General features: G+C 46.5%; 1 protein-coding gene across 1 annotated transcript; it reads right to left on the bottom strand.

The window, feature by feature from the left end:
* Positions 1–227: 227 nt before the first annotated feature.
* ptprjb.1 (protein tyrosine phosphatase receptor type Jb, tandem duplicate 1) lies at positions 228–26,299 on the bottom strand. The gene is made up of 11 exons (XM_078560475.1): positions 26,236–26,299; positions 19,444–19,977; positions 18,730–19,059; positions 18,304–18,522; positions 11,152–17,658; positions 10,969–11,052; positions 9,892–10,902; positions 7,839–8,093; positions 3,986–4,098; positions 2,156–2,375; positions 228–397 (listed from the first exon to the last, which is right to left on the bottom strand). The coding sequence occupies exons 1-11, from the start codon at positions 26,282–26,284 to the stop codon at positions 228–230; spliced, it is 9,492 nt and encodes a 3,163-aa protein (XP_078416601.1). The 5' UTR covers positions 26,285–26,299.

The raw sequence follows: 26,299 nt of genomic DNA, 5'->3' as shown, positions 1-26,299 counted from the left end.
TTTAATATTCCATACTGTCTCGTCATTCCTGGTTTAAACAGCTCAGGTTTTTACCTTTGCACTGTGTTCCCGGGTTTGCCGGATTATTATCTTATGTTCCTTGGAAACAGCTACAAGAGAAATTTCCTGGCGTGTTCATGCAGTTAGCTAAATCAGAGCATGTGTTGTTCCCAGTCTGACGGATCAAACCAATCAATAGGAATAAAAGCTAATTTAACCCAATGATTTCAAGTCATGTTAAGTCCAGGCAATATCCTACCTTCACATATCCTTCCAGGTACATTAGGGCTGTTATCTCTGAACCCAGCGTTACAATGACAGGTGTAAGTTGCATTTTGTCTTATACACGTTCCATTACCTGAACAGTCATTCAGCCCAGGCTGGCAGCTGTCTCTGTCTGTAACAAGACATACACAAGAAAAATGATTGAAATATCGTTAAGTGCTGAATTGTCAAACCATTATCTCATCATTTTCAGCCTCCATTTTTCATCCAGTTTTGAAGTTTTCCCTGCACTCTCTTGAGGTTACAAAATCCACAAGAAAATGAGTCTGGGTAGTTAGAAAGCAGTTTGCAGTAGGTCCAAGCCCAGATTGAAAAATCTCTCTACAATAGACTGTCATTAAATTGGACATTTCATTCAGAGAGTCAACAACTTAGATTTATATTGTGTCTTTGGTGTAATAAGACATCCCTAGGTACTTTACAGGAGCGTTATCAAACACAATTTGGTACTGAGCCACATTTTTTTTAAAATTACAGCAGGAGACCAAAAGCTTGGTCCAAAGGTAGGTTATAAGCAGCATCTTAAAGAAGGAGATAGAGGTGGAGAGACAAAAATGTCCAGGAGGGATTCCAGAGATTAAGACCTAGGCAGCTAAAGGCACGGCTGCCAATAGGTAAACAACTAAAATTGGAAATGTGCAAGCCTCCAGAATGGAAGGAGCACTGAGACCTCAAAGGGTTGTAACCCTGGAGGAGGTGATAGAGCCACAGAGGGTCTGAAATAAGAAATGTTTCCCATATCTCAGTTTTGGATGATGATAAAACTCTGCAAAGATTTGGGCGCCCAAAATGCGAGCTGGCAACTGCAACTGCAGCAGACTTCGAACAACGAGGAAGTGAAAGCCTTTGGAAGAAGTCTGGAATTTAAAAAAAAAACAACCAAAGCAGTGTCCAGAAACTGGAATCACTGGCGGAAAGGGAGCCTTCAGTGGGAATGCATTCTGTGCTAAATAAGAAATTAAGTCATAATTATGGCCTTTTGCTCTGTGCTGGAGGCCTTATAAACCTGGCAGGTATATCTGCACTGCTTTTTATTTCCAACAGGACCATGAGTGTGTTAGGATGGTTTGGCCAATGCATCGCAGAAAGCAAGCAGAGTTTATGGCCTTCAGCCATTTTATGTCAGCATTAATGCTGTAATACATAAAAACAGGGCCAGTTTTCAAATCTGATCTCATCAACCATGGATCATGTGTGTTTTCCTTACATCCTTTGTAATTCATGGCATGGGGATTTACTTCATTGAGAAATAATTCTTTCAGGGCCTTTCACTGAAGTGGGCACATATTGGCAATAAACATTATTATTTTTTGAACAGCATTCTAGATCTCCTCACAAAAATTTACATTTAACATTTTTAAAACATATTTTTAACTGCATTTCTGACCCTTGTTGTCCATTGACCATCCATGCCAGCCAACAGCAAGCCTTGGAGTTGGTCAGTGTGATACCGCTGAATTGCGATGGCTTTAATCAAAGATTTTCACTTTACAGAATCAGATTTCTTCCAATTAAACTATATCAAATTTGGCCACAAAAACTAAACGTCTATCAGGCCCTACACATTTTCTCCTCCAAGCTGCAAACTCATTGCGTTGGAATCAAGCCTCAATGGATTATCTCCTGCTTGAGTTCGTTCTTTGTCAAAGCTTCAGGCTTCAGTTCCTCACGAGAATTTTAGGTTCTTAAAACCTAAGCTTGGGGTCAGTTAACCAGGGCTGAACCTCACTTCATTTTACTCCTTTTTTTTAAGGCTGGACAAAAGGTGCATCCTTTCATTTAGCTTTTACAATCTAAAAAATACATTATTCTCGATATTTGTAAAGGCTACGAAACCCATGGATGAAATGCTTATGTTAGAATTCCTTACCCACAATGTTTGTGTTTTGAAGATCTGCAACAAATTGTCTACTGTTGTTTAAAGACTCAGTGAGCGCTACTTCCACGCTGTCTGTAGTGATAGTCACATTTGTTGACACTGCAACCGTAAAATTCACAAGTATACTCCCTTCTCGAATGGATGAAATAACAATTGTAACTTTTCCGTTTTCATATAATTCCTGCAAATCTGTGCTGAATCCGCTCACGAGCTGAAAGAGGAAACAGATATCCGTTCCTTGTGAGACTTTGGAATTCTCTTCCTCAAAAGGTATTTGAGGCAGAGTCCTTGAATACCTTTAAGGCAGAGGTAGATAGATTCTTGATAAGCAAGGGGTGAAAGGTTATCGGGGTAGGCAGGAATATGAGGTTAAAATCAGATCAGCCATGATCTTATTGAATGGCTTGGGCCGAGTGGCCTATTCCTGCTCCTAATTCACATGTTCGTACTTCCAACATCTGTCTCTTTCACCAGAGAACATGAGGAACGCTAAAAGCTTCTTAATATTTGAAGTTTCATAAAGTCAAGACTCCCCACAGTCAGCCTGTGTTTTAATACCTGCAATTGGTGGGGTTCCCAGCCTTGTTTCAGCTGAGTGCACCTTTGAGAGTTGAAATGTTGTTGGTTCGAACCCAACTCCAGATTTGAGCAGACATTCCGCACTGAAACTTCAGGACGGCAATAACAGGGCATTATGTCGCAGGAAGTTTTGCTAGAGGTTTAATTGTCATTTACCAGTGATCTACATGAATGCTAATGATCTCATGACACTGTCTGATTAAGAACAAGGAATTGTCATATCAACATTTGTCTCTCCTTAAGTTATTATTTGGCTCATTGTTGTTTTGTGGATGTGATTTCTTGCTGGACCTGAAAGAGCAAACATTTGTCCATGAGCACAGTCCCATGTGTAAAAAGCACTTTTCAGAATTTCTGAGTTGTGGGGGTATTTTTTCATCCTTAACCCCTTGGAGGGGCCACCTGGAGGGTTAAATCTGGTGTAGTGGATCTGTTCCGGAACCTGCACAATATTTCTTATCCTTTTTTAACATAAACTATTTTTAACATAAATAGAAAACAGAAACATTAATCTATTTGCTATAGCGGCAGTGGCTTAGTGATAGCGCTCTTGTCACCAAGTCAGAAGGTTGTGAGTTTAAGCCCCACACCAGAGACCTGAGTACACAATCCAGACTTACAGTTGGGTGCAGCTGGGGAGTGCTGTACTGTTGGAGGTGCTGTCATTAGGTAGCTAAGGGAAGTGGGGCTCGCGATAGCAAAAGGGCTTGATATAATCTTCCAATCTTCCCTATATAGTGCGGAGTTGCCAGATGATTAGAGAGTGGTAAATGTGACCTTGAAGATTGACCCCATGTGACCAGGAAAATTCTGCCCAAGGTTTTCAAGGAGGGGACTGTGAAAATGTTCTCAAACAGAGCAAAATGTCACTCAGTGGCCAGGTTGGTTATTACAGTGTGTAGTAACTGAAGGCATAGCCTCTCCTGCTGTCTATCAGGGGCCACGTGATGTGGTTGGAGGCTCCAACCAGTAAACCCTAAGCGCGGGTATTCCAGGGGGTGGGGCTTCCTGACAAGAGTCTTGATCGAGCATGTAACATCTAAAAAGCTCTCTGCAATAAAATTACTCTGTTTCTTGTCGAAATCTGTCTGCTCCGTCAAGTTATTACACAGTATGACCATACTTTGCAGGTAAAACCAATTAAAATGATAGGCTAGCAATTTATCATGAGTAAAAGTTGACACAAAAATGTGGCATCAGGGAGCCACGTGGGTCTCCTGCCACACATAAGAAATGACTTACATCATCAGTGAAATTCTTCTCAAATTCTTTGTACTTCCTGCTTTGTTTGTTTTCAAGTTCTGTTGTAAATACCACATTTGTAAGTCTTGTTGACACTTGCAGCACAGTAGCAGCTATGAAGAAAAATTAGTTATTTGAATAATTATAAACTTCATTCATATTGCTGTAGCTATAGTTTTGAATGACATTGTAAACACTGTGACTCAGTCTGTGGCTATTTGTGCCAGCGTCAGTATTATAATCTCTGAGACAAGCCCCTGGTGTGCTCGGCAGAGGCTGGGATTTGTCCCTTTTGACCCTGAGCATCCTAAACTGGGAAATTTGCTGTGCTGTAGCTTGGCTTGGACTTGGGAACGGGTTTGATGGATTTGGGACTAGAACCAAACACAAAACTAAATTTACATCAAATTATTCTTAATGTTGTTGGGGTAAATTATTTTTACTGTGTACGGTGGGAATTTAAGATCAGGAGGGTTGTTGTTTGAGGGCTACAGGGGCCATTTGGTGTCCAAAGTGGTGCTTGCAGAACATACACAGACTTTTTGGACAGCAGTAGGTAGAGCAAGCAGATTTTGACATCAGTAAGTTCAGACAGCTGATCTGATGCCCGCAGTGCCATTTTGGAGCTCCATGCTCCAGACAATGCCCTGTTTTAACAAGGATCCATTATGGTCCGCTGCGTGCTGCCAGATTCGCCATCTTGGTGGCACACCAGCTAAATGACGAGTCGTTCAGGAACAGAAGGGGGAACTGGAGGAGGAGAATGAAGAGGAAGAGACAGCCCCCTTTCTGGTCGACCGTTCATGAAGACCTCATCTGACTGCAATCACTGGGGTACAGTCTCAGGATATGGGGTTCGATTGTTTAGGGCTGAGATGAGGAAAAATGAGTTCACTGAGAGGGTTGCGAATTTTTGGAATTCGCTACTCCAGAGGGTAGTAGATGCTCCATCATTGAATATATTTAAGGCTGGTATAGACAGAGTTTTGATCTCTCAGGGAATCAAGGGATATAGGGAAAGTGGAGTTGAACCTGAAGTTCAGCAATGATCGCATTGAATGGTACAGCAGCCTCGATGAGTCATATGGTCTATTCCTGCTGCTGTTTCTTATGCTTTTATCTACAGTAAGCCCTACCCCAATTTCCCAGTCTCCAACAGTCTTATATATTTTTCATTTGTTCATGGGAGCATCTTTTGCAGTGCCAACATTTGTTGCTTATTCCTCATTGCCTTTGTGAAAGTGGTGGTGAGCCACCTTCTTGAACTGCTACAGTCCTTAGAGTGTATGTGCATCCACCGTGCTCTTAGGTAGCACCTTCCAGAATTTTCACCCAGCAAATGATGAAGATAAATTTCTAACTCAGCGTGTCTGATTTGGAGGGGAACTTGCAGGTGATGATGTTCCCTTGTGTCTACTGCCCTTGCCAGTCTAGGTGGTAGCAGTCAGGGGGTTGGAAGTTGCTGCCAAAGAATGCTTTGCAAGTTGCTGCAGTGCATCTTGCAGATGGTACATATAGCATCCACAGTGCACCACTAGTGGAAGGAGTGAATTTTTAAGGTGGTGGATGGGGTGCCAATCAAGCGGGCTGCTTTGCTCCGAATAGTGTCGAGCTTCCCAAGTGCTGTAGAAGCCATGTTCATCCAGCTAAGTGCAGAATGTTCCATCACACTCTTGACTTGTGCCTTGTAGAAGGTGGACAGGCTTTGGGGAGTCAGGAGGTGAGTTTGCTCACTGCAGAACTCTGAACCTCTGAGCTGCTCTTGCAGCTATAGTATTTATATGACTAGTCCAGTTCAGTTATGGTCAATCGTAACCCCCAGGATGTTGATAGTAGAAGTTTCACAGAATCACAGAATTTTAACGGCACAGAAGGAGGTCATTCATCCCATCATGTCTGCACCGGCTCTCCAAATGGGCATTATGACCTAGTGCCATTGCCCTGCCTTTTCCCCAGACCCTGCACGTTGCTTCTATTCAAATAATCATCCAATGCCCTCTTGAATGTCTCAATTGAACTTGCCTCCGCCACACTTCCAGGCAGTGCATTCCAGACCCGAACCACTCATTGTGTGAAAAAGTTTTTTCTCACGTCACAATGGCGATGTCATTGAATGTCAAGGGGAGGCGGCTAGGCTCTCTCTGGCTGGAGATGGTCAATGTCTGGTGCTTGTCCAGCATGAATGTTAATTTCCACTAATCAGCCCAAGCCTGAATATTGTCCAGGTCTTGATACATGTAGACACAGACTGCTTCATTATCTGAGGAGTTGCGAATGGTACTGAATACAGTGCGATCATTCGCAAACATCCTTATAACGGAAGGATGGTCATCGATGAAGCAGCTGAAGATGGTTGGGCCTAGGACCACCACCCCGAGGAACTCCTGCAGCAATGTCCTAGGGCTGAGATGATTGACCCCTAACAATCACAACCATCTTCCTTTGAGCTTGGCAGCCAGCAGAGACTTTTCCCCTGATTCCCATTGGCTTCAGCTTTGTCGCTGACAGAGATTAGTTTATTATTCCAGGTTTATTTAACAATGTGAATATAAATTCTCCTGCTGTTGCAGGAATTTGAATTTGTGTCTCTGGGTCATTAGTCCGGGTCTCTAGATTACTTGTCCACTAACATAATCACTCAATTCTCAGCTTTCAACTTTTCCAAACAGACTGGGACCATTCATAAAACATGGGGAAACTGCCTCGGCCTTAGAGGTTTCAGAAGCCACTTCCTAGAGGGAAAATTTAGAGGCTGAATTTCGTTAAAAGAAATGTTGACATGATTTGATCCGATTTTTGCATCATGCTGATCCCAGGGGCAAAGTAAATCCGCACACCCGCATGCTCTGCCTGCACCCTCAACTCCTTCAAAAAAAAAATTCCTTTCATCTTGAAGGATCCGCCCTCTCACCAGTCACTTGTAGCTGAAACGACTGCATCCCTAAAGGTTAAACCTAACCCACATGTCCCACCTACGGGGGCATTGAGGGACATTTGCCCTGGCACATGAACGCCACGATCTGATTCATCTAGTAAGCCTGAGGCTTGCTGAAGATTAACATTTCAGCTCTCTCCCAGGTTGTGCCAATCTTCTGTCATTCCATGTTCAGATTCAGCCCCACAAAAAGCTCCCAACACCTGCTCCAGCTACAACGCGCCCGCCCTGCTAAAGGTGCATGCCAGCTGTATAGGCTTTTAACTGGTGTTAGCCACTTACAATATTGGCCCCCTTCTCAGGCATCCAGCCAACCAAAGGTAGGGTGAGCACTGGCTTGACGCTGCAATCAGGTAAAGCAGCAGACAGCACGAAGCAGGAGTCAACAGCACAGCTTCATAGCAAGATCCCTGGACCTGGATCTTGGCAGCGGGGGGGGAGGTGGCATGGGGGGTGGAGGGGTGGCAGATGCTATCAAATTCCTCCCTGTGTTTTGCAGGTAAAGCCATCATGGTGATGTGAGAATGATCCACATTCATGATTTAACCAGTGTTAAGAATTACAAAACATTCAGAATGAGAAAATGTTCTCCAGAACCCCTTCAATCATGGATCCCCTCCCTTTCCACATCCAATGTAATGTACATTATCCCATATGTTCAATATAGCTCCAGTGCTGCAGAAATATACATCTAATTTAAAGGATCCTTACGGCGCTTCAAGCACACGCAGTTTGCAATGGAATTACATTATCCGTTCTTCATTGGCTCATCTAACTGTGAGCAATGTTAACCCCTGTTTAAAATGATGGATCAAGCTGGATCACACCTGCCCCAGCACTGGGGCATTATTACAGCTAACGATCGTCCAGGGGGAGCTACAGGAAGAGCAGCAGCAACATTGCGCTCGAGAAACGTACCTGTCCTGACGTTCCTGCTAATTGCCTGCTGCTGACCGCATGTGGTTGTGGAAATCGTAATCTCATATTCAACATCGGGCGTGAGGCCTCTCAAAACGGCTGCTTCTGACTGACTTTGAATACTCTCCACTCCATTAAAACTGGCGATTGTGACGTTGAAGTGAGTCTGCCTGACTGCATTGTTTGTATCCCAGGTAATGGAAATTGTCTCACTTTCCACCGCTATCAACTTAATACGATTGAACTTCAGTGGAACTGTAAGAAAAAAAACATGCTTCTTCGTAATCAAGCATCAGCAGTTTAATCATTTTCATCTTAAACAGTATATTTTTCTTAAATACGTTGACAAAAATTAGATGGCACCCTGCTGGGAAATAGAACTGAGGAGGAATAACTAATGGCGTCTTCAGCAATCAATGGGTTGAATTTAATAATTCAGAGTGTACGCTGTAATGGATTTTCTTCTTATGGTGTTAAAAAAGACATGCTACAGAAAGCACAAGAAGGTATGACCCGTCACTCCAAACTGATCCGCCAACTCCATGCATTCTGCTTTATTATAGACTTCACCCAACTCCACTTTAATCACAAGAGTCCTGCAAGTAAAACTCCAGAGTCCCATCCAATCTTGCATCCTATAGCAAATAATCATAGATCGCTTTTCTTCCCAGGAAATTCCATGGTCCCAGCAATTTACCTTTTCAAACAGTTAACCAAATATGTCTGCTTCTCATTTGTAACTCTCAATCTTGCAGCTAGCTGGCCCTTTGGAAGGACCTTGTATTGTTGAGTTTGTATTGTTGGCAGCAAATTCCACCCACTGATAGCAGATATCAGACATCCAGGTGTCTGTTACCCATGATTTATCAACCAGCAGGCCAGCCCATAAAATTGGCCATGATGTGCTTTGTTTCTGTGACTTCGTTACAGTAACCTACAATAAGATCCTGATATAAATATATTTTTTCAACATTCAATTGGAGGTGTTGTGGACAGCGAGGAAGGCTTTCAAAGCTTGCAGAGAGATCTGGACCAACTGGAAAAATGAGCCAGAAAATGGCAGATGGAATTTAATGCGGAAAAGTGTGAGGTGTTACATTTTGGAAGGTCAAACCAAGGTAGGACATACACAGTAAATGGTAGGACACTGAGGAGGGTGGAGGAACAAAGGGATCTGGGAATTCAGATACATAATTCCCTGAAAGTAGTGTCACAGGTAGACAAGGTTGTAAAGAAAGCTTTTGGCATACTGGCCTTCATAAATCAAAGTATTGAGTATAGGAGTTGGGATGTTATGGTGAGGTTGTATAAGACATTGGTGAGGCCAACGTTGGAGTATTGTGTGCAGTTCTGGTCGCCTAACTACAGGAAGGATATCAGTAAGATTGAAAGAGTGCAGAGAAGATTTACTAGGATGTTGCCGGGTCTTAAGGAGTTGAGTTACAGGGAAAGATTAAACAGGTTAGGACTTGATTCCTTGGAGCGTAGAAGAATGAGGGGAGATTTGATAGAAGTTTACAAAATTGTGAGGGGTATAGACAGAGTAAATGCGAGTAGGCTCTTTACACTTAGATTAGGAGAAATAAACAGGAGAGGACATGGCTTTAGGGTGAAAGGGGAAAGGTTTAGGGGGAACATTAGGGGGAACTTCTTCACTCAGAGAGTGATGAGAGTGTGGAATGAGCTACCATCTGACGTGGTAAATGTGGGCTCACTCTTAAGTTTTAAGTATAAATTAGATAGATACATGGATGGGAGAGGTCTGGAGGGTTATGGACGAGGTGCAGGTCAATGGGACTAGCAGAATAATATTTCGGCACAGACTGGAAGGGCCCAATGGCCTGTTTTCTGTGCTGTAGTGTTCTATGGTTCTATGGTTCTAATCAAAGGATGGGTAATAAATGCTGGCCCAGCCAGCGAAGCCCACATTCCATGAATGAATAAAAAAAGAGTTTGCCCTGTAATTAATGGACAGCCACGATATAATGGCTCTCCATTAATTGCAGAGCAAACATATAATGGCTCTGTTACACTAAATAATCAAGCAACTTACCACAGGGTGCAGCAGTAGTAGTTGTGGTGGTACTGCTGGTGGTTACTGTTGTAGTGGTGGTTGTGGGAGTCATTGTGTTAACAGCAGTGGAGGTTTTTGTCACTGTTGTGGTAAGAGAACTGGTAGCAGCAGAGGTTGCTTTAATGGTGCTAGGAATGGTAGTTGAATTCACTAATGTTATGCCTGCAGAACTGGTTATTGCAGGTGGAATGAGGGTTGTTGCGGTGATAGCAGTGGTGGTGATGGCAGGAACTGGTGATGAAGAGGGCACACTTGATGAACTAGATGTTGGAGCTGGTGATGAAGTGGGCACACTTGATGGACTAGATGTTGGAGCTGGTGATGAAGCGGGCACACTTGATGGTCTAGATGTTGGAGCTGATGATGAAGCGGGCACACTTGCAGGACTAGATGCTGGAGCTAGTGATGACGCGGGCACACCTGATGGACTAGATGCTGGAGCTGGTGATGAAACGGGCACACTTGATGAACTAGATGTTGGAGCTGGTGATGAAGCAGGCACACTTGATGGACTAGATGTTGGGGCAGGTGATGAAGTGGGCACACTTGATGGACTAGATGTTGGAGCTGGTGATGAAGAGGGCACACTTGATGGACTAGATGTTGGAGCTGGTGATGAAGCTGGCAAACTTGATGGACTAGGTGTTGGTGGAGGTGATGAAGTGGGCACACTTGGACTAGATGTTGGAGCTAGTGATGACGCGGGCACACCTGATGGACTAGATGCTGGAGCTGGTGATGAAGTGGGCACACTTGAAGGACTAGATGTTGGGGCAGGTGATGAAGTGGGCACACTTGGACTAGATGCTGGAGCTGGTGATGAAGCAGGTACACTTGATGGACTAGATGTTGGGGCAGGTGATGTAGAAATGGGTGCACTTGCTGGACTAGATGTTAGGACTGGCGATGAAGAAGCAGGCTCACGTGATGGGCTAAATGTTGGGGCTGGCGATGCAGACGTGGGCAAACTTAATGCACTTGATGTTGCGGCTGGTGATATAGAAGCGGGCACACTTAATGGACTAGATGTTAGAGCTGGTGATGAAGCGGGCACACGTGATGGGCTAGATGTTGGGGCTGATGATGAAGCAGGCACACTTGATGCGCTAGGTGTTGGGGATGGTGATGAAGCGGGCACACCTGATGGACTAGACGTTTGGGCTGGTGAAGTAGACATGGGCACACTTGATGGACTAGATGTTTGGGCTGGTGAAGTAGACATGGGCACATTTGATGGACTAGATGTTGGGGCTGGTAAAGTAGTAGCAGCAACACTTGACGCACTGGATGTTGTAGCTGGTGATGAAGTGGGCACATTTAGAGGACTAGATGTTTGGGCAGGTGATGTAGCGGGCACACTTGATGGGCTAGATGTTGGACCTGGTGAGGAAGGGGGCACACCTGGGCTAGATGTTGGGGAATGTGATGAAGTGGGCACACTTGATGGGCTAGATGTTGGGGCAGGTGAGGAAGTGGGCACACTTGATGGGTTGGATGTTGTGGCAGGTGATGAAGCAGGCACACTTGATGGATTAGATGTTGGGGCTGGTGATGAAGCAGGCACACTTGGCGGGTTGGATGTTGGCGCAGGTGATGAAGCAGGCACACTTGATAGACTAGGTGTTGATGCTGGTGATGAAGCAGGCACACTTGGGCTAGATGTTGGGGCTGGTGATGAAGCGGGCACACTTGATGGGCTAGATGTTCGGCCTGGTGAGGAAGGGGGCACACCTGGGCTAGATGTTGGGGAATGTGATGAAGTGGGCACATTTGATGGGCTAGATGTTGGGGTAGGTGAGGAAGTGGGCACACTTGATGGGTTGGATGTTGTGGCAGGTGATGAAGCAGGCACACTTGATGGACTAGATGTTGGGGCAGGTGATGAAGCGGGCACACTTGACGGGTTGGATGTTGGGGCAGGTGATGAAGCGGGCACACTTGATGGACTAGATGTTGGGGCAGGTGATGAAGCGGGCAAATTTGAAGGGTTGGTTGTTGGGGCTGGTGATGAAGCGGGCACACTTGATGGACTAGGTGTTGAAGCTGGTGATGAAGCGGGCACACTTGATGGACTAGATGTTGGGGAGGGTGATGAAGCAGGCACACTTGATGGACTAGGTGTTGAAGCTGGTGCTGAAGCGGGCACACTTGATGGACTAGATGTTGGGGAGGGTGATGAAGCAGGCACACTTGACGGGTTGGATGTTGGGGCAGGTGATGAAGCAGGCACACTTGACCGGTTGGATGTTGGTGCAGGTGATGAAGCGGGCAAACTTGAGGGGCTAGATGTTGAGGCAGGTGATGAATTGGGCACACTTTGGCTAGATGTTGGAGCTGGTGATGAAGCGGGCACACTTGATGGACTAGGTGTTGAAGCTGTTGATGAAGAGGGCAAACTTGATGGGTTGGATGTTGGGGCAGGTGATGAAGCAGGCACACTTGATGGACTAGATGTTGGGGCAGGTGATGAAGCGGGCACACTTGATGGACTAGATGTTGGGGCGGGTGATGAATCGAGCAAACTTGATGGACTAGATGTTGGGGCAGGTGATGAAGCGGGCACATTTGACGGGTTGGATGTTGGGGCAGGTGATGAAGCAGGCACACTTGATGGACTAGATGTTGGGGCAGGTGATGAAGCAGGCACACTTGACGGGTTGGATGTTGGGGCAGGTGATGAAGCAGGCACACTTGATGGACTAGACGTTTGGGCTGGTGAAGTAGACATGGGCACACTTGATGGACTAGATGTTTGGGCTGGTGAAGTAGACATGGGCACATTTGATGGACTAGATGTTGGGGCTGGTAAAGTAGTAGCAGCCACACTTGACGCACTGGATGTTGTAGCTGGTGATGAAGTGGGCACATTTAGAGGACTAGATGTTTGGGCAGGTGATGAAGTGGGCACACTTGATGGAGTAGATGTTGGGCCTGGTGAAGTAGAGGTCGGCACACTAGATGGGCTAGGTGTTGGGGCAGGTGATGTAGCGGGCACACTTGATGGGCTAGATGTTGGACCTGGTGAGGAAGGGGGCACACCTGGGCTAGATGTTGGGGAATGTGATGAAGTGGGCACACTTGATGGGCTAGATGTTGGGGCAGGTGAGGAAGTGGGCACACTTGATGGGTTGGATGTTGTGGCAGGTGATGAAGCAGGCACACTTGATGGATTAGATGTTGGGGCTGGTGATGAAGCAGGCACACTTGGTGGGTTGGATGTTGGCGCAGGTGATGAAGCAGGCACACTTGATAGACTAGGTGTTGATGCTGGTGATGAAGCAGGCACACTTGGGCTAGATGTTGGGGCTGGTGATGAAGCGGGCACACTTGATGGGCTAGATGTTGAGCCTGGTGAGGAAGGGGGCACACCTGGGCGAGATGTTGGGGAATGTGATGAAGTGGGCACACTTGATGGGCTAGATGTTGGGGCAGGTGAGGAAGTGGGCACACTTGATGGGTTGGATGTTGTGGCAGGTGATGAAGCAGGCACACTTGATGGACTAGATGTTGGGGCAGGTGATGAAGCGGGCACACTTGACGGGTTGGATGTTGGGGCAGGTGATGAAGCGGGCACACTTGATGGACTAGATGTTGGGGCTGGTGATGAAGCGGGCAAATTTGATGGGTTGGTTGTTGGGGCTGGTGATGAAGCGGGCACACTTGATGGACTAGGTGTTGAAGCTGGTGGTGAAGCGGGCACACTTGATGGACTAGATGTTGGGGAGGGTGATGAGGCAGGCACACTTGATGGACTAGGTGTTGAAGCTGGTGCTGAAGCGGGCACACTTGATGGACTAGATGTTGGGGAGGGTGATGAAGCAGGCACACTTGACGGGTTGGATGTTGGGGCAGGTGATGAAGCAGGCACACTTGACCGGTTGGATGTTGGTGCAGGTGATGAAGCGGGCAAACTTGAGGGGCTAGATGTTGAGGCAGGTGATGAATTGGGCACACTTTGGCTAGATGTTGGAGCTGGTGATGAAGCGGGCACACTTGATGGACTAGGTGTTGAAGCTGGTGATGAAGAGGGCAAACTTGATGGGTTGGATGTTGGGGCAGGTGATGAAGCAGGCACACTTGATGGACTAGATGTTGGGGCAGGTGATGAAGCGGGCACACTTGATGGACTAGATGTTGGGGCGGGTGATGAATCGAGCAAACTTGATGGACTAGATGTTGGGACAGGTGATGAAGCGGGCACACTTGACGGGTTGGATGTTGGGGCAGGTGATGAAGCAGGCACACTTGATGGACTAGATGTTGGGGCAGGTGATGAATCGAGCAAACTTGATGGACTAGATGTTGGGGCAGGTGATGAAGCGGGCACACTTGACGGGTTGGATGTTGGAGCAGGTGATGAAGCAGGCACACTTGATGGACTAGATGTTGGGGCAGGTGATGAAGCAGGCACACTTGACCGGTTGGATGTTGGGGCAGGTGCTGAAGCGGGCACACTTGATGGACTAGATGTTGGGGCAGGTGATGAAGTGGGCACACTTGATGGGCTAGATGTTGGGACTGGTGATGAAGTGGGCACACTTTGGCTAGATGTTGCGGCTGGTGATGAAGCGGGCATACGTGATAGACTAGGTGTTGAAGCTGGTGATGAAGAGGGCAAACTTGATGGGTTGGATGTTGGGGCAGGTGATGAAGCAGGCACACTTGATGGACTAGATGTTGGAGCTGGTGATGAAGTGGGCACACTTGATGGACTAGATGTTGGGACAGGTGATGAAGAGGGCAAACTTGATGGGTTGGATGTTGGGGCAGGTGATGAAGCAGGCACACTTGATGGACTAGATGTTGGGGCGGGTGATGAACCGGGCAAACTTGATGGACTAGATGTTGGGGCGGGTGATGAAGCAGGCACACTTGATGGACTAGATGTTGGGGCGGGTGATGAATCGGGCACACTTGATGGACTAGATGTTGGGGCAGGTGATGAAGCGGGCACACTTGATGGACTAGATGTTGGGGCGGGTGATGAATCGGGCAAACTTGATGGACTAGATGTTGGGGCTGGTGATGAAGCGGGCACACTTGATGGGTTGGATGTTAGGGCTGGTGATGAAGCAGGTACACTTGATGGGTTGGATGTTAGGGCAGGTGATGAAGCAGGCACACTTGACGGGTTGGATGTTGGGGCAGGTGATGAAGCGGGCAAACTTGATGAACTAGATGTTGGAGCTGGTGATGAAGCGGGCACACTTGATGGGTTGGACGTTGGGGCAGGTGATGAAGCAGGCACACTTGATGGACTAGATGTTGGGGCAGATGATGAAGCGGGCAAACTTGATGAACTAGATGTTGGAGCTGGTGATGAAGCGGGCACACTTGATGGACTAGGTGTTGAAGCTGGTGATGAAGCGGGCACACTTGATGGGTTGGACGTTGGGGCAGGTGATGAAGCAGGCACACTTGATGGACTAGATGTTGGGGCAGGTGATGAAGCAGGCACACTTGATGGACTAGATGTTGGAGCTGGTGATGAAGCGGGCACACTTGATGGACTAGGTGTTGAAGCTGGTGATGAAGAGGGCAAACTTGATGGGTTGGATGTTGGGGCAGGTGATGAAGCAGGCACACCTGATGGACTAGATGTTGGGGCAGGTGATGAAGCGGGCATACTTGATGGACTAGATGTTGGGGCGGGTGATGAATCGAGCAAACTTGATGGACTAGATGTTGGGACAGGTGATGAAGCGGGCACACTTGACGGGTTGGATGTTGGGGCAGGTGATGAAGCAGGCACACTTGATGGACTAGATGTTGGGGCGGGTGATGAATCGAGCAAACTTGATGGACTAGATGTTGGGGAGGGTGATGAAGCAGGCACACTTGACGGGTTGGATGTTGGGGCAGGTGATGAAGCAGGCACACTTGACCAGTTGGATGTTGGCGCAGGTGATGAAGCGGGCACACTTGATGGACTAGATGTTGGGGCGGGTGATGAATCGAGCAAACTTGATGGACTAGATGTTGGGGCAGGTGATGAAGTGGGCACACTTTGGCTAGATGTTGCGGCTGGTGATGAAGCGGGCATACGTGATAGACTAGGTGTTGAAGCTGGTGATGAAGAGGGCAAACTTGATGGGTTGGATGTTGGGGCAGGTGATGAAGCAGGCACACTTGATGGACTAGATGTTGGAGCTGGTGATGAAGTGGGCACACTTGATGGACTAGATGTTGGGACAGGTGATGAAGAGGGCAAACTTGATGGGTTGGATGTTGGGGCAGGTGATGAAGCAGGCACACTTGATGGACTAGATGTTGGGGCGGGTGATGAACCGGGCAAACTTGATGGACTAGATGTTGGGGCGGGTGATGAAGCAGGCACACTTGATGGACTAGATGTTGGGGCGGGTGATGAATCGGGCACACTTGATGGACTAGATGTTGGGGCAGGTGATGAAGCGGGCACACTTGATGGACTAGATGTTGGGGCGGGTGATGAATCGGGCAAACTTGATGGACTAGATGTTGGGGCTGGTGATGAAGCGGGCACACTTGATGGGTTGGATGTTAGGGCGGGTGATGAAGCAGGCACACTTGACGGGTTGGATGTTGGGGCAGGTGATGAAGCGGGCAAACTTGATGAACTAGATGTTGGAGCTGGTGATGAAGCGGGCACACTTGATGGGTTGGACGTTGGGGCAGGTGATGAAGCAGGCACACTTGATGGGTTGGACGTTGGGGCAGATGATGAAGCGGGCAAACTTGATGAACTAGATGTTGGAGCTGGTGATGAAGCGGGCACACTTGATGGGTTGGACGTTGGGGCAGGTGATGAAGCAGGCACACTTGATGGACTAGATGTTGGGGCAGGTGATGAAGCAGGCACACTTGATGGACTAGATGTTGGAGCTGGTGATGAAGCGGGCACACTTGATGGACTAGGTGTTGAAGCTGGTGATGAAGAGGGCAAACTTGATGGGTTGGATGTTGGGGCAGGTGATGAAGCAGGCACACTTGATGGACTAGATGTTGGGGCGGGTGATGAATCGGGCAAACTTGATGGACTAGATGTTGGGGCGGCTGATGAAGCGGGCACACTTGATGGACTAGATGTTGGGGCTGGTGATGAAGCAGGCACACTTGATGGGTTGGATGTTGGGGCAGGTGATGAAGCAGGCACACTTGATGGACTAGATGTTGGGGCAGGTGATGAAGCGGGCACACTTGATGGGTTGGACGTTGGGACAGGTGATGAAGTGGGCACACTTGATGGACTAGATGTTGGAGCTGGTGATGAAGCGGGCACACTTGATGGACTAGATGTTGGAGCTGGTGATGAAGCGGGCACACTTGATGGACTAGATGTGGGAGCTGGTGTTGAAGCGGGCACACTTGATGGGCTAGATGTTGGAGTTGGTGATGAAGCGGGCAAACTTGATGGGTTGGACGTTGGGGCAGGTGATGAAACGGGCACACTTGATGGACTAGATGTTGGAGCTGGTGATGAAGCGGGCACACTTGATGGACTAGATGTTGGGGCTGGTGATGAAGCAGGCACACTTGATGGACTAGATGTTGGGGCGGGTGATGAAGCGGGCACACTTGACGGGTTGGATGTTGGGGCTGGTGATGAAGCGGCCACACTTGACGGACTAGATGTTGGAGCTGGTGATGAAGCAGGCACACTTGATGGGTTGGATGTTGGGGCAGGTGATGAACCGGGCACACTTGATGGACTAGATGTTGGGGCAGGTGATGAAGCCGGCACACTTGATGGACTAGATGTTGGGGCTGGTGATGAAGCAGGCACACTTGACGGGTTGGATGTAGGGGCAGGTGCTGAAGTGGGCACACTTGATGGACTAGATGTTGGGACTGGTGATGAAGTGGGCACACTTTGGCTAGATGTTGCGGCTGGTGATGAAGCGGGCACACTTGATAGACTAGGTGTTGAAGCTGGTGATGAAGTGGGCAAACTTGATGGGTTGGATGTTGGTGCAGGTGATGAAGCGGGCACACTTGATGGATTGGATGTTGGTGCAGGTGATGAAGCGGGCACACTTGATGGATTGGATGTTGGAGCGGGTGATGAAGCAGGCACACTTGATGGACTAGATGTTGGGGTGGGTAATGAAGCGGGCACACTTGTTGGACTAGATGTTGGGGCGGGTGATGAAGCAGGCACACTTGTTGGACTAGATGTTGGGGCTGGTGATGAAGCTGGCACACTTGATGGACTAGATGGGGCTGTTGACGAAGCAGGCACACTTGACGGGTTGGATGTTGGGGCAGGTGATGAAGCGGGCACACTTGTTGGACTCGATGTTGGAGCTGGTGATGCAGCGGGCACGCTTGATAGACTAGGTGTTGGAGCTGGTGATGAGGCGGGCAAACTTGATGGACTAGATGTTGGAGCTGGTGATGAAGTGGGCAAACTTGACGGGCTAGATGTTGGGGCTGGTGATGAAGCAGGCACACTTGATGGGCTAGATGTTAGGGTAGGTGATGAAGTGGGCACACTTGATGGGCTAGATGTTTGAGCTGGTGATGAAGCGGGCACACTTGATGGACTCGATGTTGGAGCTGATGATGAAGAAGTGGGCACACTTGATGGGCTAGATGTTGGACTTGGTGATGAAGAAGTGGGCACACTTTCTGGGCTAGATGTTGGAGCTGGTGATGAAGCGGGCACACTTGATGGACTAGATGTTGGACCTGGTGATGAAGTGGGCACACTTGATGGACTAGATGTTAGAGCTGGTGATGAAGTGGGCACACTTGATGGGCTAGATGTTAAAGCTGGTGATGAAGTGGGCAAACTTGATGGGCTAGATGTTAAAGCTGGTGATGAAGTGGGCACACTTGATGGGCTAGATGTTAGAGTTGGTGATGAAGTCGGCGCATTTGATGGGCTAGATGTTGGAGCTGGTGATGAAGCGGGCAAACTTGATGGACTAGATGCTGGGGCTGTTGATGTAGATGCAGGCACACTTGATGGACTAGTTGTTGCGTCTCTTGATGTGGAAGTGGGCAGGCTTGGTGGCATAGATGCTGGGGCAGTTGATGTAGAAGTGGGCACACTTGATGGATCAGATGATGGGGCTGGTGATGACAAATTTGGCACACTTGTTGGACTAGATGTTGGGGCTTGTGATGTAGACCCGGGCAAAGTTGATGGACTAGATGTTGGAGCTGTTGATGGAGAAGTGGAAACACTTAATGGGCTAGATGTTGTGCCCAGTGATGCAGAGTCCTGCACACTTGATGGACTAGTTGTTAGGGCTGGTGATGGAGAAGCAGGCATGCTTGATTGACTTGATGTTGAAGCTGCAGATGTAGAACTGGGCACAATTGATGGACCAGATGTTTGAGCTGGTGATATAGAAGTGGGCACACTCGATGGACTAGATGTTGAGGTTTGTGATGTGATGGTGAACACATTTGATGGACTAGGTATTGAGATTTGTGATGTAGTAATGGGCATACTTGATGGACTAGATGTTGGGGCAAGTAACGTAGAAGTGGATACACTTGATGAACTAGTTATTGGAGTTGTTATTGTAGAAATTGGCACACTCAATATACTGGATGTCAGAGCTGAAGTTGTGGAAGTGGGCGCACTTGATTGACTAAATGTTGAAGCTGGTGATGTAGACAAGGGCACACTAGATTGACTAGATGCTGGAGCAGAAGATGAGGAAGTGGGCACACTTAATGTTGCAGCTGGTGACAGCGATGTGGGCACAATTGATGCATCAGATGTAGTTGTTGGTGATGTAAAAGTATTCAGACTTGATATGCCAGATGTAGCTGCTCCTGAACTAGAAACCAGCACACTTGATGTACTTGCAGCTGATATGCTTGTCATAGTTTGTGTTGAAGTACTTGAGCGCGATGTAGTAACCATTGAAGATGGACTTGTGACTGTTCCTGTGGATGTTGATGCACTTGCTGAAGAAGTACTTTCTCCAGGTGCTGATGATGACAAATCTCCTGTTGTGTTTGTTGAAGTAACTGCTGTAAGAGTGGATGTTGATGACCCATCTGTACTTGCACTGACTGCCTGGATCGTTGTTGAAGCAACTGATGTGCTTGTCTGATTAGTGATACCTGAAAATAGAAAGTAAAAGCTTGATTATCACAAACCTCTGTCTTTTATGAAAAGAAAGGGCAAATGTTATTGTTTTAAATTCTTGCCTCATAACTGTCTATTGCAATTAGGAGAAATCTTGTGTTTAACACCATATTTTCATTTGGTTCATGAACACAGTTTTGATCGATGCTAGTTTCTGTCCTACTCACCTTTAAACACGGAGAATAAAATCATTTATTCTTTTCCAGCTGCTGATAAATTAGTTTGCACTTCCTTGAGTCAGCTGGGTGCACTTAAAGCAATGCATGAACATGAACGCAGAATTGGCCCAGTGTCTTACAATCTGCCCATCGTTTAAAGGAGACACTTTCAGGAGCAAGGGAACTGGTACATATTACAAGGTAAGAAGAATTGCTCTCAACTGGAAACAATCCCTGGTCATTGAAAGCCGTGAATCATTAATGATATATAAACAAACATTCTTCTATTTAATGAAGCCTGTGGGGTTAAAGGGGCAGTGGCAGGGTGCATACAATATTGGCTAAGGGACAAAAATCAGTGAGTGGTTCTTTTACAGACTGGATGGAAGTAGAGAGTTGTGATCCCTGGGGATCGTCATTCTGACCAATGCTCATTTATATATAATATATATAATTGACACAAAACTAGGAAGTGCAGTAGACAATGAGGAGGGCAGTAACAGAGTTCAGAAGGAGAGAGAGACAGACTGATGAAATAGACAGACATGTGTCAGATAAAATTTAGCTCAGAAAAATGTGAAGTTGTTTGTTTTGTTATGAAGAATGAGGAGAGGCAAGATAAACTAAAGGCTGCAAGTTTAAAAGTGATGCAGGAAATGAGAGCAGGAGCTGGAATGTACGCACACGAAACTTTCAAGGTGGCAAGACAAGTTGATGAGGCTGTTCAGGAAGCATATGGGGCCCTTGGCTTCATATATAATACAAAAACAAGGAAATCAAATAAATCTTTGTAAAACACTGGCTTGACCTCAGGTGGGACAGTGTGTTCCCTTCTATAGGCACCACAATTTGGGGACATGGTAACAAAGAGATTTACTAGAATGGTACCAGGGATGAAAGAATGCCCAGCCAACCCTGCAAAGTCCTCCTTGCTAACATTTGGGGATTCCTGTCAAAATTGGGAGACCTGTCCCATGGACTAGTCAAGCGACATAGCCATACTCATGGAATCATACCTTACAGACAATGTCCCAGGCACCACCATCCAAATATGTCCTGTTCCCCTAGAAGTACAGACCCACCAAAGGCTGGTTCACAGTAACAAACGAGAGGCCCTAGGAGTCCTCAACATTGACTCCTGATCCCATGAAGACTCAATGCAACAGGCTGATTATCACCTACTGCCTCCCTCAGCTCATAATTCAGTACTCCTTCAGGTTGAACACCAACTGGTAGGACCACTGATGGTGTCAAGGACACAGAATGAACTCTGAATGGGGGTTTTCAATGTCCATCACCAAGCTCAGTGACGCCATCACTGATCAAACTGGCCAAGTTCTGGAAGGCATATCTGCCAGACTGGGCCTGCGGGAGGTGATGAGGGATGAACAATTGGGCTACTTGGCCTCACTCTCAGCAATCTGCCTGTCACAGGTGAATCTGTCCATGACAGTATTAATAAGAGTGACAACCGGTCAGTCCTTTTTTAAAACTCTTTCACAGGATGTGGGCAAGGGTGGATTTGCAATGAAATGCACCGTGCCGTGAAATGGGGTCCCCAAAAAAAAGGGGGGCCCCAAAACGAATGAATTTCAAAACATTCAAACTGGGTGCGTGAATTCGTGCTGCATTTGAAAAGTTATAAAAGGAAGTGCCAAGTAAATATTTGGGACCGGGTCCAATACGTGGCGGGAATGACAGGCACCCGGGGTGGTCCCGGCCATACCTCTGCCTCTGATCAGCTACAAAAACATGCCCGAAGAAAACACCTTTCACAGGCACTCACTTTGCTGACAAATGATCATTTCGCAAAGCGGGTCTGTCTCCGTCTCTGTCAAACCTTCACAAAGTAAGTTAGAAGGCTCCACTATTCCAGCAGGAAAGCGACGCTTAGAAAAGAAAGTTTGAAAGGAGCTTGAAACGTTCAGAAATGATATTAACAGATAGCTAGAAATTGCTCCTTTTCCAACCAGGTTGCTGCATCAATTGTATTTTCCCCTTATTTTTGATAAAACCCTATCCTCCCACATTCAAGGTATGCCACTTGCTAACAAGCCTAGAGCAGACCGCTAGGGGCACACGGTGAGCCAACTCGTTTTACCAAACAACAGTGAAGTCCGCCCACTCCCCTCAGCTCATGGTCACCAGGGTAAATAGGGAGCTCACTCACTGGTTGTTTGAATGAATAGCCAGGGCCACAGGTTAAAGGTATCAACAATGGCTCTAGCGCTAGCAGTCCGGCCTCTGGGTCAGATGGTTGTGGGTTCAAGTCCCACTCCCATCCAGACAGACACTGGAGGGAAGTGCTGACCTATCAGAGTTGAGTTACCCTTGGAGTCCTGACTAATATTTATCCCTTAATCAAAATTGCACAAAGCTGATACTGCTAATTATCACATTATCTGTGGGAACTTACTGGTTGCAAACTGGCTGTGGCATTTCTCACATTCCCATTTCTAAAATGCATCATTGGCTGTACAGCTTTGGGACCTCTGGTAGTTGTGAAAGGTGCTACGTAATTATTGCAAGTCTTTAAATTTTAGTATGGCATGGCTTTGATTTTCAAAGTACCAGCCCGCCATGCTGGGGCGAGAGGAACTGTAGTCCACACACATGCTTACGGCTGGCTTCTTACCTCATTAATGCCAAGTTAGACTCAATGGCAGGAAATAAAGAGAGAAAGATTCACCTGGCACTGCTCTGGGCTACATCCTATCAGCTGGTTTCATATTCACATCTTCAGAATCATTCCTTGGCTCTCACTCCAGGCATCGCATCCAGCACAGAGGGACGCCAGAAACTGGACTGGGAAATGGACCGTGGTCGAATGGTGGAGGGGGAGAGATGCTGGGCAGTCCCAGAGCTTCACTCCACACATTCCCATTCTCTCTTAAAAACCGGCGAGCTTGATGGGGAGAGAAGTTTCAGCAAAACCTTGGCCATTTCGATCAGGAGTTGAAACACTGATCTCGAGCCGAGTTTTAATTTGATTTTAATTTAAATGATTGTAACGTGGGCTGACCCGAAACCATAACTGCAGCTCATGCTCTTCCGCTGAGCAAACTAGTCCTGAGATTTTCCAATGAGTGATGAGATCTCAGTAAAGTGCAATGTTTCTCGGGTCTCCTAGGTAACAGATGTGTTGACAGTGCTGTTTTGCCTCAGTAAGCTGTTGGCACAGAGCAGGGCTCTTGGGCCTAAAACAAAAATTGCTGGAAAAACTCAGCAGGTCTGACAGCATTTGTGGAGAGAAAGACAGGGCTAATGCTTTGAGTCCGTATGACCCTTCTTCAGAAACACTCAGTTTCTTAAGAAGAGCCATACGGACTCGAAACTTTAACTCTGTCTTTCTCACCACAGATACCCGCCAGACCTGCTGAGCTTTTCCAGCAATTTTTGTTTTTGCTTCAGATTTCCAGCATCTGCAGTATTTTGCTTTTATTTTAGGGTTCTGGTCTGCTGTCTCCATCTCTGAACAAAGTTATCCCAACAGACAGACATATCGATGTTCAAGTGAGCGTCTGGTCAGCTCCCCTCTCCTACCTGCAGGCACACTCTCTCCCTCTCACTCTCTATGCATAATCTGTCCTTGGTTTTTGGCTTTTCTTGTCAGCAAGCTCCATGTTTGCTCACCTCGCGTCACAATATTTACCATCTTTACCATCAGTCAGACAAGAGGTAAGCTTGGATTTCAACAAGGCAATTATTCATGTAGGCATGTATTTGCAAATGAAGAACCACTGATCACTTTGTGTATTTTCTTGGCTTCGCCTTTCAGGTCCCAGGGGGTGGGGTTGGAGGTGTGGCCCCAAAAATGAAGCTGAGCACAGGGCCCCACTAACTTTAACCACCACTAGATGTGGGCATTGCTATAGGCCAGCATTTGTGACCCATCCCTAATGTAGCGTTACCACCGTGCTAAATGGAATATATTCAAAACAGATCTAGCAGCTCAAAGCTGAGCTTGAGGTGCTGTGGGCCATCAGGAGCAACAGAATTGTATTCAACCATTATCTGTAACCTTATGGCCTGGCATATCCCTCATTCTACCAAATCTGCTTTCAGCCTTCTTCTCTCCAAGGAAAACAGACCTAATTTTTTTTTTCTATTGTTCATGGGATGTGGGTGCCGATGGCTAGGCCAGCATTTATTGCCCATCCCTAATTGCCCTTAAGAAGGTGGTAGTGAGCTGCCTTCTTGAACCGCTGCAGTCCAACTACTCCAATCTATCTTCATAACCGAAGTTCCTCATCCCTGGAACACTTCTCGTAAACCTCTTCTGCAATCTCTCTAATGTCTTCATGTCCTTCCTAAAATGCGGTGCCCAGAACTGTACACAATACTCCAGCTGAGGTCTAACAAGTGTCTTATACAAGTTCAAAATAACCTCCTTGCTCTTGTACTCTATGCCCCTATTAATAAAGCCTAGAATACTGCATGCTTCATTAACTGCTCTCTCAACCTGTCCTTCCACCTTTAATGACGTTTGCACACATACATTCAGGTCCCTCTGCACCTGCTTTAGAGCAGTGCCCTTTATTTTATATTGCCTCTGTGTGTCCTTCCTACCAAAATGTATCATCTCACATTTCCCCACATTGAACTTCATCTGCTACCCATCCACCCATTCCACGAACATTTCAATGTCCTTTTGAAGGATACAAATGTATTTGTCATATTGAGTTCATATCATGAGACGGATATTTCTCCTATGCGATTACCAGATCTGGTCACTTTTCCGGTGTATCAATGTTAAACACCAGGAATGCCACACAAATATCTAAAAGGCCTGGCTTTGCAATATCATATCAACTGTCTGTGATAAGCAAGGGAGCACTGAAAAAAATATTCCTGAAGAAAGGACAACGTTAAAGTAGTGCAAAGCGCTGTTTCTGAAGTGTTTGAAAATGCAGGCTGTATACTTGGGTTTTCCAAATTAATTTACTTTGTTTCCAGTAGCAAAGATTCCTAACAATCAAAAATCACTAAATCCACTGGAACTGCATAGCACAGTATAACACTGTGGAACAGATATTAAAATTGATATTAAAAGATCTAGCAGTGATAAGATTGTTTTACTAATATACCGAATTTTTTTCAGTTATGTTTCTATTTCCACCATTTAATTACTTTCACTCTTGTCTGTTTGCCTGCACATATCATTCTTTCAACTTCCATTTTAGTCCTTTCCGTTTTGTGGCTGTTTCACCTCTTTGGGCTTCCTAGTTCCCTTTCCATTGCTGACTAACAGAACTATCAAATGTTACAGTGTAGAAACCAGTCCACCAATTTGTTGGGTGAATGTCTCTGCATGAGCTATCCCATTTAATCACATTCTTCAGGGGGATTTTCCAGTCCCGCTGAAGTCAATGGGCTCTTGAACGTCTCGCTGCATTTTACGACCCCCAACCCCGCTCCCGCCATGACAGGGCCGTGAAATTCTGCTCCATGGACTCTGCTTCCACCAGAATTTGTGGCCAAAACACTTCACATTCTAACCACCCTTTGGCTAAGAACCCTCTCCTTTAACTTTTTACTGAATATCTTAAATTTGTGTTTTTAATTGCCATCTCACCATCCAGCTGTGTCAGTCTATAACCACCCATTTGATCAGAATCCTTCCTAATCTTGCAGATGTTGAGCAGGTCAAGGCTGAACCTTCTCAGTTCTCGTGAAAAAAATCATCACTTCTTCAATCTCTTTTAAAGCTTCATCTGACCTGACAATTTTCTACATCTTTCCAAGCTCATATTGTCGTTTTATGACACTGCTAAGTTTCTCCTGTTCCCTCTCAGCCTTTCCTTTTATATGAATGTTTGAGGATTTTCCAGCACTTATTCACATTCTAACATTTTGTTAAAAATCCTGCTCATAGACTATTAAACTCAGTAAAGGCTTCCCATGACTGCTGACTCTCAGTTCCCTCTCCCCATTTGTTCAGCCCTGTGAAGGGGCTTATTTATCTTCTGCTTTTTCCCTCTACTATTTGACATCCCATCCATAAACATTACAAGAGTATACATAAAAAGGATATAACACAAAATTGGAAGCTCAGTGTAACATTGGCAGACTCACCTAAGCTTGTAAATATTAAAATTAAGTTCAAAATCTTTCCTGACTCCATGTTGGTATTAGAACA

The sequence above is a fragment of the Cetorhinus maximus genome, chromosome 16, assembly GCF_964194155.1.
Source record: "Cetorhinus maximus chromosome 16, sCetMax3.hap1.1, whole genome shotgun sequence".
Lineage (NCBI taxonomy): Eukaryota > Metazoa > Chordata > Chondrichthyes > Lamniformes > Cetorhinidae > Cetorhinus > Cetorhinus maximus.
Note: the sequence above shows the minus strand (reverse complement) of the source record. Positions and strands in the feature narration are given on the sequence as shown.